Below are 12,454 nucleotides of genomic sequence, written 5' to 3'. Positions count from 1 at the left end.
CTCCCGAGGCCCTGGCAGAGGGATCACAGAGGCGCCCCTGGGGGCCCCGCCCCACCCCGAGTCAGGGAGGAAAGCCAGCAGCACGTGTCCCTCAGAACGGGGGAGAAGGGCGCATGGGCAGCCGGCCTAGGCGGACGCCCCAACTCATCTCCTTGGGAAAGAGGCACAGAGGAATTTTTCTGGAAGGAAAGGGATTTGTCTGTGCCATGTCACTGAGACTTCAAAGCAGCCCTTTTCCCATGTCAGAAATAGCAGGCATTCCGCGGGGGCCGTCTTCCACCATGGCACCTTCCAAGCCAAAGGTGACTTAGGGGAAGCCATGGAATCCCATGGTGGGCTGCAGGCCTTAGTCCCTGCCCTAGCCCCCCGATTCTACCAGACCAAAGAATAGGAGCCACCCCGACCCTTTTGGGGTTTTTTGTTGTTGTTGTTGTTTTTTGGGGGGGCGGAGGAGCCACACCTGGCAGTGCTCAGGGCTTACTTCTGACAGCCTCAAGGGATTACATGGGGTGCCAGGGATTGAACCCGGGTCAGCCTGTGTAAGACAAGTGTCCTCCCTGCTATACTGTGGCTCTGCCAAACCACACCCCCCTCCCACTTTTTTGTTTTTTAATTAAAAGAGAAATACAGGCTTCAGAGGGGCAAAATCACCGGGGTTAAGAATGCTCTAGAGGGCTGGAGCAATAGCACAGCAGGAGGGCGTTTGCCTTGCACGCGGCCGACCCAGGTTCAATTCCCAGCATACAATATGGTCCCCTGAGCACCGCCAGGAGTGATTCCTGAGTGCAGAGCCAGGAGTCACTCCTGTGCATTGCTGGGTGTGACCCACAAATTTAAAAAAAAAAAAAAAGAATGCTCTAGAACCAGGAAATTTGTTTTCTTGCCCACCATTCCCGAACCCATCCCAGCAACTCGTCCAGCTTTGCACAGTAGCTTGCTTGTCACGCCTCCTTAAAGAAACATCCTCTACCTGGCCGGGCACGTGTGTGGAGCAGCGTGTCTGGCAGCCGGTCAACGCAAACAAGGTCCCCCAGCTCCTCGCCTGTCTCGATACAACACCCGCACTTGAATGTGTTTTCCATGTTTACGTTGCCCTGGTCTTTGTTATTTCTTGCTCGGTGTGCTGGAATGCGAGACATTCCAGGGTCTGCGCCCTGGTGCCCAGCTTGTTGAGCTGTGTGGCACGCCATGCAGGAGGGCGGGGGGGGGGAGGTGCCCACCCCTGGCACCGGGAGGGCAGCTGCAGCCTCCTGGGGCTGCTCCGCGCTTGCCCATCCCTTTGGCTGGCCTGCCTGAATAATTCTTCAGCCCTTATTCTGGATGTCATCTCCTACAAGAAGCTCGTCCAGACCCGTTGGAGCCAGGAGCCTCCCCGACCCACAGGCACATGTGTGCAGCTTGTGTACTGCCCCGGGGGGGGGGGGGTTGGTGGCACCCTAGATCTACATCTAAATCAAAACTGTTTTGAACACCTTCCCCAAGCGGGTGCCAACGCGTGGCAGGACGTCTCAAGAGTTCTGCTCTCACGGTGCCCACTGTACTCGGGCCTGAGGTCACGGCCCTCCCCCCCACGCCCCTTGTCCCTGACAGTGTCACCTGTCTGGGTCCAGCCTGTGCTCTTGGAGACGCGGCCCTTCCTCCCTCCCTTGCTCTCCAGTCCTGGCTCATGGGGGCCTGTGCATGGGGGGGCTCTTCTGATCTGAGCTTTTTCTAGGCCACAGCTGGCGGCATGGAGGGACCACTCCCAGCGCTGCGCAGAGGACCACGAGGTGTCCAGGCTCCAGCCCGGGGCTCCCACTAAGCTAGTGTGGGTGCTCTGGCCCCTGAGCCATCTCTGGGGCCCACTGGCACCTCCCAGGGTGGCCTCGTGCCCGGTCATATTTGTTGACCGAATGGAATGAGGAGTCGGGATGTGTCGGGTGGGGGGTGGGGGAGGGAGCTGGCCAGGCAAGAAGCCTGGTGGGGGATGTCGCTCGGCCATCGAGAGCTTGCCGTGCTTGGGGCAGGGTTTCACCCTGCTGGGGGTAGGGGTGGGGGGGTGGGGAGACGCTTCCCAGGGGACCAAGGGTCCCCTGGCTTTTCTGAATGGGCCCTAAGGTCCAATGGCTCAGGGCAGGGGCGCTCACTCACTGTCCACCGAGGCCCTCCCTGGCTGGCGTTTCTGCCATCGCCTCTTCCCCGAGCAGAGCCGGGCGGGCAGCGCAGGGCAGGTACCTGCGGTGTGCTGGTTCTTCGGGCCGCCGCCCCCGTCATCCCACCGCTCCGTGGAGCCAGCCCTTCACGCCGCGTTTCCGTTTGGCAAACATGGCCGCTGCTCCCAGCTGAGTCTGCAGTTAGGAACCTCCCACCTTTGGGCGCCGGGCCAGGCCCCCCAATGAGCCGACTCAACAAGTGAACTGCTGACAGGCCAGAGAAGTCCCTGCCAGGCCCCGGCCCAGGCCCAGCCCGCGAGGGAGGCCGGGAAGGGGAGACGGGCTGGAGGAGGCACAAGCCACCCTCAGCCTCGGGCCTCCCGGGGAAGGTGAGGCTGGCCAGGGCAGCAGGCTCGGTGCAGGCTCCTGAGCGCTGGGCCGGCCAGAGGCAGCTGCTGAGGGAACGAACATGCTTCCTGCCACACAGAGCAGGACGCTAGGCTCCCAGGCCCCAAGGCGGGACAGAGTCGGGGGCCTTCTCATTCTGAGAACAGAAGGTAGAGAAGGAGAGGTGGTGAGGAGGAGGCTGTGGGGCACCTAAGGAGAGAGACTGAGGGACACTGGGTCAGTAGCCAAGCCTGAGGGGGACAGGCGATGTGGAAGGAGACCCAGGATAGGGAGAAAAACCTAAATTCTGAGCTTTTGGGTTTTAGGAACTCTGTCCTGGGAATCAGACAGAGCCAGAAGGCCAGGCTATGTCCAGCAAGGGGCGGAACTGTCCAAATCCTCAGGACCCTCCCTACCAGTTAAAAGTAGTTTCCTGGGCTGAAACGATAGCACAGTGGGTAGGGTTTTTGCCTTTTAATAGACACCTGGGTTCGATCCCCAGCATCCTGTAGGGTCCCTGAGTTCCATAAGGAGTGAGTCCTGAGCTCAGAGCCAGGAGGAAGCTCAGAGCACCACTGGGTGTGGTGCCCGACTCCCCACCACCACCCCCCAAAAGTGACTTTAACAACAGCCCTGAAATTTCACATTCTTGCAAACCACTGATAATGTAGTTTGGGCCAGAGCCATTTTAGAGCGGGTAGGGCACTTGCTTTGTATGTGGCTGACCCCAGGTCAATCCCTGGCACCCCGGATGGTTCCCTGAACCCTGCCAGGAGAGATTTCTGAGCGCCGAGCCAGAGATAAGCTCTGAGAACCGGCTGTGTGTGGCCCCCAAACAAAAACAAAACAAAATGGCCCAGTGTGCTCCCAGGTAGAAGACTGCCCAATTCGCCAGCCTGTCTTCCGGGCCTGCCCCTAAGGCCCTGGTGGGAGCTGAGGGGGCCAACGCCCCTCCCCCCACAATGGGGAGGCTTGCCCACCCCCTCCAACATGACGCCCAACACTCACCTGGTCTGGGTGGGCATGGGGTGCACGAGGTGACCCCCCAGAAGGCGCCCACACTGCCACAGCAGTCCTCTTGGGTGGCCAGTTCCAGCAGGGGGTTGGCACACTGGAAAAGAGCCCGGGCACAACGTCACCCCCACGGTCACCTCTCTCCCCTGCCCGAGGCCGCTGCCCCCCAGCCCGATCCCTGAAGGATGGGCTCCCTCACCACCCCACCGTGGCCCCTCTGGCTTCCCCCAGGGCAGCAGGAGGAGCCCGAGGCCCCGAGGTCCCCCTCCCAACTCTGCCAGCCCTGAGTCTCCAGAGAGGCATCTGCAAACACCAATCCGCACCCCCTGCGGAGCCCCTGGGTCTGGCTGAGCCCCTACTTTCGGGTGCCCTGGCTCAGACAATCTCACCCAGTGGCCGCCCATCCCACACCAGGGTGCCCCCCCCAGAAGGAGGAGGAGGGCGTGCTCTTGCACCCCAACACTCTGGGGTTCACCTGCCTGCGCCCCAGTGTAGTCTGGACACCAAACTGCTCTCCCCAACCCCAAGGGCTCCCCAGGCTCAGCGCCAGGGGGCCCCAGGATGTGTGGAGTCCAACAAGGATGGGTGGGACCCCCTAAGTCTTCTTTGGTGTACATGGCCCTGCAGTGGCCCCGGCAGCCCGTGGCGGGGGGTGGGAGGGGTGGGGCAGTGTGCTGGGAAATGGGAGGCCCTGAGCTTCTGCATGTGGGCAGTGGTGCCACTTACTCCAGGGCGCAAAGATGTGCCACCCCCCACCCCACCCCGGGGCGTTCTCTGTCTGGGTTCCTCGGGGCTGAGGCAGCGCCGTGCTCTCACCTGGCCGTTCACGGCACTCAGGAAACACCGGCCCAGCGGTCCCCGTGGTCTGGGAGCCGCCGGCGGAGGTGGTGGCCGGGGGCTGTCTCCCGCCTGGGCCGGGATGTTGTTGCTGTCCCAGGGGCTGTGGCCGGGGCCGGCGGGCAGCCGGGCGGCGGGTCTGGCCTCCACGCTGTTCTCTTCCGGGGCCCGGGCCACCTGGTGGACCTGCACGGAGGCCTCGGGCGGGTGCCGGATGTGCACCTTCACCAAGGAGGGGTTCACCGAGGCTGCACACAGGGGCTGCGCTCAGAGCGGGGCACGGGGCCCCGCCCTCCTGCCGCGTCTCCCCAACTCTGCTTCCCTTCCCAAGCCTGGACTCCGAGCCCTGAGCAGGCAGGCCCCAGAGAAAACAGGGGGAGGACCCCTCCTTCGCGCCCCCTCTCAGGACCCAAACCACGCCCCCATCCCTCCCCTCCCGGAGCCTCGACCAGCCCTGAGCGCCAGCCCACCCTCCCCCCTCCCAGAAGGCCAGGTCACGCCCCCCTCCCCTCACTTCCCTGTGGAGCTTCTCCTCTGCCTCCCTCTGCTTTCACCAAAGGCCCTGTTAAAGACCAAACTGAAGGCCACCTCCTCCATGAGGCCCTCCCCTCATCTCCACCCACTGGCTAATAAGAATCCTTTTATTTTTGTTATTGTTGTATTTTATTTATTTATTTATTTATTTATTTATTTATTTATTTATTTATTTATTTATTTATTTTTGGGTCACACCCGGCAATGCACAGGGGTTATTCCTGGCTCTGCACTCAGGAATTACCCCTGGCAGTGCTCAGGGGACCATATGGGATGCTGGGAATCGAACCCGGGTCGGCCGTGTGCAAGGCAAACGCCCTTCCCGCTGTGCTATTGCTCCAGCCCCTATTTATTTATTAGTTTATTTATTTATTTATTTATTTATTTATTTATTTGCTTTTTGGGTCTCACTCAGCGATGCTCAGGGGTTACTCCTGTCTCTTCATTCAAGGGTTACTCCTTTCCATGTAACTCCTGGGGGAACCATATGGGATGCCGGAGATTGAACCTGGGTCGGCAGCATGCAAGGCAAACGCCCTACCCGCGGTACTAGCGCTCCAGCTCCCCTGCTGTATTTTAATGTTGGTACTAGGGATGGAGCCCAGAGTCCCAAACACATGAAGCAAGCACCCCACTGCTGAGCAAATCCCCAGCCCCTAGGATTCTACATCTGTTGGTTCCCTTCCCTCGGCACCCACCAACAGGAGGCAAGAAGAATGAAATGTTTTCCAGTCTTCTCCTTCCCCTCCGTCCTTCCCCCATCACCCAGGCCTAGGGACTCTCAGAGGGAAGGTCTGACCTTTGACTACTCTTTTTTTTTTTTTTTGTCTCCCATAATACCTGGAGGGGTTAGGGTCGAAAACCAAGATGGAATCCAACAGAAAGGTGGTGTTTAGGGAGTGAGACTGAGTCTTGAGGGAGAGGGAGGCTGGGCAGGAAGGCTGCCCAGACCCTGGCCCTCCCTCCGCACCCCTGCCCCGCTCACCCAGCTGGTTGGAGAGAGGCAGCGTGAACGTGGATTGCTTCAAGGGGCCTCCGAGCGGGCCCCTTTGCTGGGGACCCCTCTCTGGGTTCTCTGCGTCCAGCCTCGGGGCAGGCAGGTGGCAGAACTTCCCTGTGGCATTGGAGGGGCACCAGCACTCATCTCTGCCCACACAGCGGCCCCCGCTCAGGCAGGGGATCTGGCAGAAATCTAGGGGATGGAGGATAGTTGGAAATGATCACTCTGGACGAGAGCTGAGTGCTGAAAGCAGGCAAAGGGGTAGACACGACACTTCAGTATCTGTATTGCAAACCATATGGCCAGAAGGAAATAGGGCAGGGGGGGGGGAGGAGAGAGAGAGAGAGAGAGAGAGAGAGAGAGAGAGAGAGAGAGAGAGAGAGAGAGAGAGAAGAAGAAAAGTGCCAAGTGCCTTCCATAGAGTCAGACTACGGGGAGGGGTTGGTGGGGAGGGAAATTGGGGACATTGGTGGTGGGAAATATACATTGTATGATTGAAACATAATCATGACCAACTTCTTAACAGTGTATCTCACAGTGATTCAATTAAAAAATTAAAATAATAATAAAAAGATATATTAAGTTCAAAATACTGAACTGTTTATATATAGATGTTAGCCAATATTATGTAGCACTGTCATCCTGTTGTTCAATGATTTGCTCGAGCGGGCTCCAGTAACGTCTCCATTGTGAGACATGTTGTCACTGTTTTTGGCATACCAAATATGCCATGGGTAGCTTGCCAGGCTCTGCCGTGTGGGCGGGATACTCTTGGTAGCTTGCCGGGCTCCCTGAGAGGGACGAAGGAATTGAACCTGGGTTGGCTGCGTGCAAGGCAAACGCCCTACCCGCTGTGCTATTGCTCCAGTCCTAATATTATGTGCTAATCATTATTTGCATACCTGTGTATTTTGTTGTATACCTTACACAAGTAAAATGTTAATACCAAAAGAAAAATAAAACAAATCTAGGGTTGGCCTCCAGGTGACCGGCAGTCGAAGACTAGAGCAGCCCCCACCAGAGTAGCAATAGGACCCCAAATCTACATGACCTGGGGAACGCAGCGCCCCCTGAAAAGCAGGGCCCCTGGAGGGGGTCAGAGCAGACAAGGGTAGACCCTCAGCAGCCCTTCCCACCTCCCCGGCCCCCAGGACCCGGGACACCAGGACACCAGGGTGGAGGCCCCGTCTGCTCCTTCACGTCTCCGTAGAGGGAGGTTGGGCACAGAGAGGCCAGGTCGCAGTCCCCGAGGTCACCCCGCTAGGAGGTGGCTGGGCTCGGCTCCGAGGTACCCCGAATGGAGAACATCGAGCGTCTCCTCCCCAGGAGCCCCCCTCCTCCCTGCAGGGCCAGCCGGGAACCATCTGAGGAGGTTCCCGGCAGGGAGCGACTCACAGAAACGGAAGCCAGACTTGGGGTCGTGCCCGTGGCCGCCCTGGCTGTACAGGGTGGTGGTGTCGCCACGCTCGCAGCTGTTGGAGCAGTGCCCGCGCACGCAGGCCAGTTTGCACACCGTGGGCGTGAAGACGATCTTGATCTTCTTGATCCGCTCCGTCAGGTTGAGCCCTGCAGACAGATGGTTTGGGTCCAGGGGACAGAGCTGAGTGGGTTCAGAGCTAGACCCACAGGGCCCCCGTGGGGATCCGGGCAGGGCGGGCGGTGGAGAGAGCACTGCCTGTGCACAGCTGACCTGGGTTCCGTCCCTGGCACTGCTGTGGTCCCCTGCACCTTGCCAGGTGAGCACAGTCAGGTGTAGCCCAAGTGCTACCCACCTCAAAAGATAAAAGAAATTGTCTCTGGGGGAAGAAGGTTGTTGGGGTCACACCCAGTGGTGCTCAGGGCTTATTCCTGGCTCTGGCAGGGTCCGGGGGACTATGTGGGGTGCTGAGAATTACACCCAGGTCAGTTGTGTGCCCGCCTAGTACTCAGCCCGCTGTACTACCACTCTGGCCCCAGGAATTGCCTTTTTGTTGTTGTTGTTGTTGTTGTTGTTGTTGTTTTGGCTTTTTGGGTCACACCTGGCGATGCACAGGGGTTACTCCTGGCTCTGCACTCAGGAATTACCCCTGGCCGTGCTCAGGGGACCATATGGGATGCTGGGATTTGAACCCGGGTCGGCTGGGTGCAAGGCAAACGCCCTACCCGCTGTGCTATTGCTCCAGCCCCAGGAATTGCCATTTTTAGAGGAACCACTAACTAACAGTGTCCTATTCCCAGGCTGGGAAACTGAATGGCAGAGGAGGCTTGTGCTGCCTGCACCAGGGAGCTGGCGGGAGCGGCTGCGGGCAGAGAGCAGGACACAGCTCAGGCCGGCCGGTGAGGAGGGGTCCTCTGGGAAGCCCTTCAAGGATGTGAAGAGTGGGAGGCCTGGAAGTTCTGGGGTTCCCAGGACAAGAACAGGGGCTTTATCTGGTTGGTAGTAGGGAAGTCGCTGAAAAATTCCCACAGGAGACGGGAGAGGAAGTGGGGGGGCATAGCGCCCCCTGGAGGGGTGCCAGCTAGAGGACGGGGAGCCCTGCCGTCCAGGCCGCTTGCTTTAACCCTGGTCTGGCCTGGCGCTGAGAAGCAGAGGAGAGGAGAGGTGCGTGGTTGATGGGGGGAGCCCGGGGAGGGGAACCTGACGCACGGGTTGGGTGAGAAAGTGGGACAAGAGGAACTGTGTAAGGGGTCTGGCCCCCAGCTCCCAGCACAGAGCTGGAAGCCCTTACCAGGCCCTAACTTACGGGTACTCGGGCCTCTCTCTCTCTCTCTCTCTCTCTCTCTCTCTCTCTCTCTCTCTCTCTCTCTCTCTCTCTCTCTCTCTCTCTCTCTCTCTCTCTCTCTCTGAGCTTTGCTTTTGCCTCCATCCTCCCTGAGGCAGGTTCCCCAAACCCTGACACCTGAGCGTGAGAGTCTTAGGTGTGTCTGTTGTTGCTTTGTTTATTTTTTTGATTTGGGGGCCACGTCTGGCGATGCTTGGGAGCTATTTCTGTTCCTGTGCTGGGGGGTCCCTCCTGGTATGCTTGGGGGAGCATGGGGTGCTTGGGGGAGCATGGGGTGCCAGGGTCCCAACATGCACGCAGAGCCGGTCCAGAGACAGGAGTAGGCCCCGAGTAGGAGGCATCCCTGGGATGGGGGTGGGAATGGAGGGCTGGGGATCACGGCCTACGAATCTGGGGTTTCCTTACAGACTGATGTAGAGGTTTAGGATTTTGTGGTGGCAGTGGCAGGAAATCCCTAATGGACTGGAACGTTCATTCTAGTGAATGAGCACATACAAGTGGCTCCTTTGCAGTGTTTCCAAACAGAAGAGAAGGAGGGAGGCGAGCTCAGACACGGGTTCGATGGGGCAGACATTGGGGGGGAGTGGGTGTATGCTGCTCCCCGGGGCAGCGGGTAGGGGGCAGTGTGGAGGGGCAGGCTTTGAGGAGGTGGCTCTGAGTGAGGGAGTGCCAGGCACACAGGGATGGGCTGGAGGGCAGTCACCAAGAAGGTGCCGGGGGGGGGGGGGATCCACGGGGTCGCTGGGCTGGTGCCTATCAGTCACCAGGCCAGGCTGGAGACGCTGAGGAGGCCTGGGAGGGGGCAGGGCAGGCTGGGCGGAACACCTGAGGGGGCAGGACTGGGGCCGGGGGCTGAGGTTAGGGCCGGCTCCGGCTCCCCAGGAGGCTGAGGCTGAAGCAAACCACAGAGGGGTCAGAAATGGAGCATCGGGGCTGCAGGGTGAACACGGTGCAGACCCTGCTCAGCTGCTGCCTTGGGACCCTCCATAAAGCAGGCGCTCACACTGGCCTGTTGATTGGCTGCAAGAATGAGTGCCGGGTGACAGCTCCCAGAGCAAAGTTTCTGGGGAACGACTCTGGGAGCCCCAGGCCGGCCGGGTCTCCTTACCCCAGGGGGACGATGAGGGGTCCAGGGAGGCTGCGTGCTGGGTTCCATCCCTCTGCTCCTGGCCTGGCCCGGCGGGCAGGGCGTTGGAGGTGAGCTGGCCGGCAGCATGGGCTGGATACAGGCGGACGGTCCGGGAGAGTCCCGTGTGCTGCTGGGCAGGGCGAGGCTGGCCGAGCCCACTGAGGGTCCTATGGAGACCAGAGTGTGTGTGTGGGAGGGGCTCACCCCCCAGAGCAGTAGCTCTGAGCCCCCCCTCCTCCCCTCCCCTCCTCAGCCACTCAGCCCCCGCTGTAGGGCTGCAAGCCACTCCCCTTTATGGAGCCAGGTGGGGGGAAAGGAGGTGCCAAGGGGAGGGACTGCATTTAGGGCAGCAGTGGCAGCAGAAGTACTGGCCCGCTGTGGAACAGCCAGGTGTTTTGCTGGGGTTATTCAGGCAGGTAACTTGGCCCCTTGGAGTCCCCCGGGGCCCTTTGAAGCCGTGAGATGGGACCCGTGAGGCTCTGAGATAGTATCACAATAACAATATCACAATAATATTCAAGGGAAAAAATAGAATGATTCATCATTTTCCATCCCAACAAATCTTTTACGTCTCTCCTTTCATTCTTTTTTTTTTTTTTTTTTTGCTTTTTTGGGTCACACCTGGCGATGCACAGGGGTTACTCCTGGCTCTGCACTCAGGAATTACCCCTGGCCGTGCTCAGGGGACCATATGGGATGCTGGGAATCGAACCCGGGTCGGCCGGGTGCAAGGCAAACGCCCTACCCGCTGTGCTATCTCTCCAGCCCCTCTCCTTTCATTCTTAGCACAAACAGGTCCCTGCACTCTTGTCTGTAGATCAGGAAGCAGTCAGGCCTGTGCCACCAGAGCAAGCATCAGTCTCAGAGCTCTGGCAGAGAAGGGCTCCTGCCCCCACAAAGCAAGCATAGGAAAATGCACAGAGGTGGGAAGTGCGAGCTGGGTCTCTGGAAGGGCCATGAGCACCAGTGGCTAGAGCACAGACAGAGTAGACAGCACCACTGGGAAATATCCCCATCCAGGGCTTAGCAGGGAACAGGCACCGGGCTATGGTTTGCTTGTGCAAACAACCCTCTGATCAAAACCCCTACTTAGTCAAAACCACCTTAAACCACATAACAAGACAGGTGACAACATTGGAGAAGTAAGTAGGATTCTTAGCCAGGACAGAAGATCAATCTGAGCAATCTATAAACAGTCCCTGGAAGTGGAAAAGACCTAAAAGAAAAAATACACAGTATTTTTTTTTTCTTTGAAAAAAGACAATCCTGGCCCGAGTGATAGTATCTCAGATACAGTGCTTACACACAGCTGACTTGAGATTGATCCCAGTATTCCACACGGTCTCCTGAGCACTGTCAGGAGTAATCCCTGAGTACAGAACCGGGAGCAAGTCCTGAGTGTGGCTTCATATCAAATGTGGCTTCATATCAAGCGAACAAAATGTATTTATTTATTTATTTATTTTTGCTTTTTGGGTCACACCTGGCGATGCACAGGGGTTACTCCTGGCTCTGCACTCAGGAATCATCACTCCTGGTGGTGCTCAGGGGACCATATGGGATGCTGGGAATCCAATCTGGGTCAGCCGCGTGCAAGGCAAACGCCCTACCCTCTGTGCTATTGCTCCAGCACAAACAAAATTTTAAAAGACAATCCAGTTTTATTTATTGGTTTTTATGGGCTTTGGAGCACACTGGGGGTAGGGGATGGGACTCAGGGTTTTCTTCTGGCTCTGTGTTCAGGGAGAACTCCTGGCAATGCTCAGAAAATCACATGGAGTGCTGAGAATTGAAACAGGGCAGGCTTCCTAAAAAAGGCCCTAAACCCTGTACTATCTCTCTGCCCCCCACATGTCTCTTAAACACATAAAAATATACTTGACCTTACTCATTCTAAGAGATGTGCTAACGTGGGCTGGAGCAATAGCACAGTGGATAGGGCGTTTGCCTTACACTCGGCCAACCCGGGTTTGATTCCCAGCATCCCATATGGTCCCCTGAGCACCGCCAGGGGTAATTCCTGAGAGCAGAGCCAGGAGTAACCCCCTGTGCATCGCTGGGTGTGACGCAAAAAAAAAAAAAAAAAGAGAGAGAGATGTGCTAACAGAAATAATGCTGAGATAGCATTTTTAAAAGTTCCTTAGATGAACAAAACTCCTGTTGTTTAATCATGGACTAAGTGGTAAGATTGTGTAGAAATTGCCATTTTCAGGAGCTACTGGTAGGAACGTATATTGTTCATCTGGCAACAACCTGGCTATTGCCCTGTCTCTCCCCTGCCCAGGCAGCGGAGAAACCTGCTGTAGTAGGCACCGCTGCCCCCTTTGCCGCAGGTAAACACCCACCTCCTCCCCCACCCTCCCCTGGCATCTTCTGAATCCCTGTTGATTGACACAACCAGCCGACAGGCTCCTCCCCCCTCAGGGCCAGAAGGCCCCGCCCCCGTCCCCAGCGGGGGGTCGGCTCCACCTTCAGCTTCCCGGAAAGCTCGGCACTTGGCTCTTTCTACCTTTCCATACCGCTTGCTCTCTCGCAGCTCTGCCTCCATAAATCACACACCCCCGTCCTCGCCTCTGCTCTGCCTCTGGGGCACACTTGTAAATGTCCTAAATGATGGATGAACAAGATTGTTCAGAGCTGTTCTAGTTTGAAATAGCAA

The 12,454-nt window shown here is 57.9% G+C and overlaps 1 protein-coding gene across 1 annotated transcript in view; it reads right to left on the bottom strand.

Moving 5' to 3' along the window:
• Positions 1–12,454, bottom strand: part of LTBP2 (latent transforming growth factor beta binding protein 2) — a 96,484-nt gene that overhangs the window by 39,844 nt on the left and 44,186 nt on the right. The window contains exons 4-8 of the mRNA XM_055131041.1: positions 9,775–9,962; positions 7,300–7,470; positions 5,890–6,096; positions 4,350–4,618; positions 3,528–3,630 (exon numbers count right to left, since the gene is read on the bottom strand). Of these exons, the coding sequence (XP_054987016.1) occupies positions 3,528–3,630; positions 4,350–4,618; positions 5,890–6,096; positions 7,300–7,470; positions 9,775–9,962 (938 nt within the window). The remainder of the gene's footprint in view (positions 1–3,527; positions 3,631–4,349; positions 4,619–5,889; positions 6,097–7,299; positions 7,471–9,774; positions 9,963–12,454) is intronic.

Source organism: Sorex araneus, chromosome 3 (genome assembly GCF_027595985.1).
Source record: "Sorex araneus isolate mSorAra2 chromosome 3, mSorAra2.pri, whole genome shotgun sequence".
In the NCBI taxonomy this organism is placed as follows: Eukaryota; Metazoa; Chordata; class Mammalia; order Eulipotyphla; family Soricidae; genus Sorex; species Sorex araneus.
Note: the sequence above shows the minus strand (reverse complement) of the source record. Positions and strands in the feature narration are given on the sequence as shown.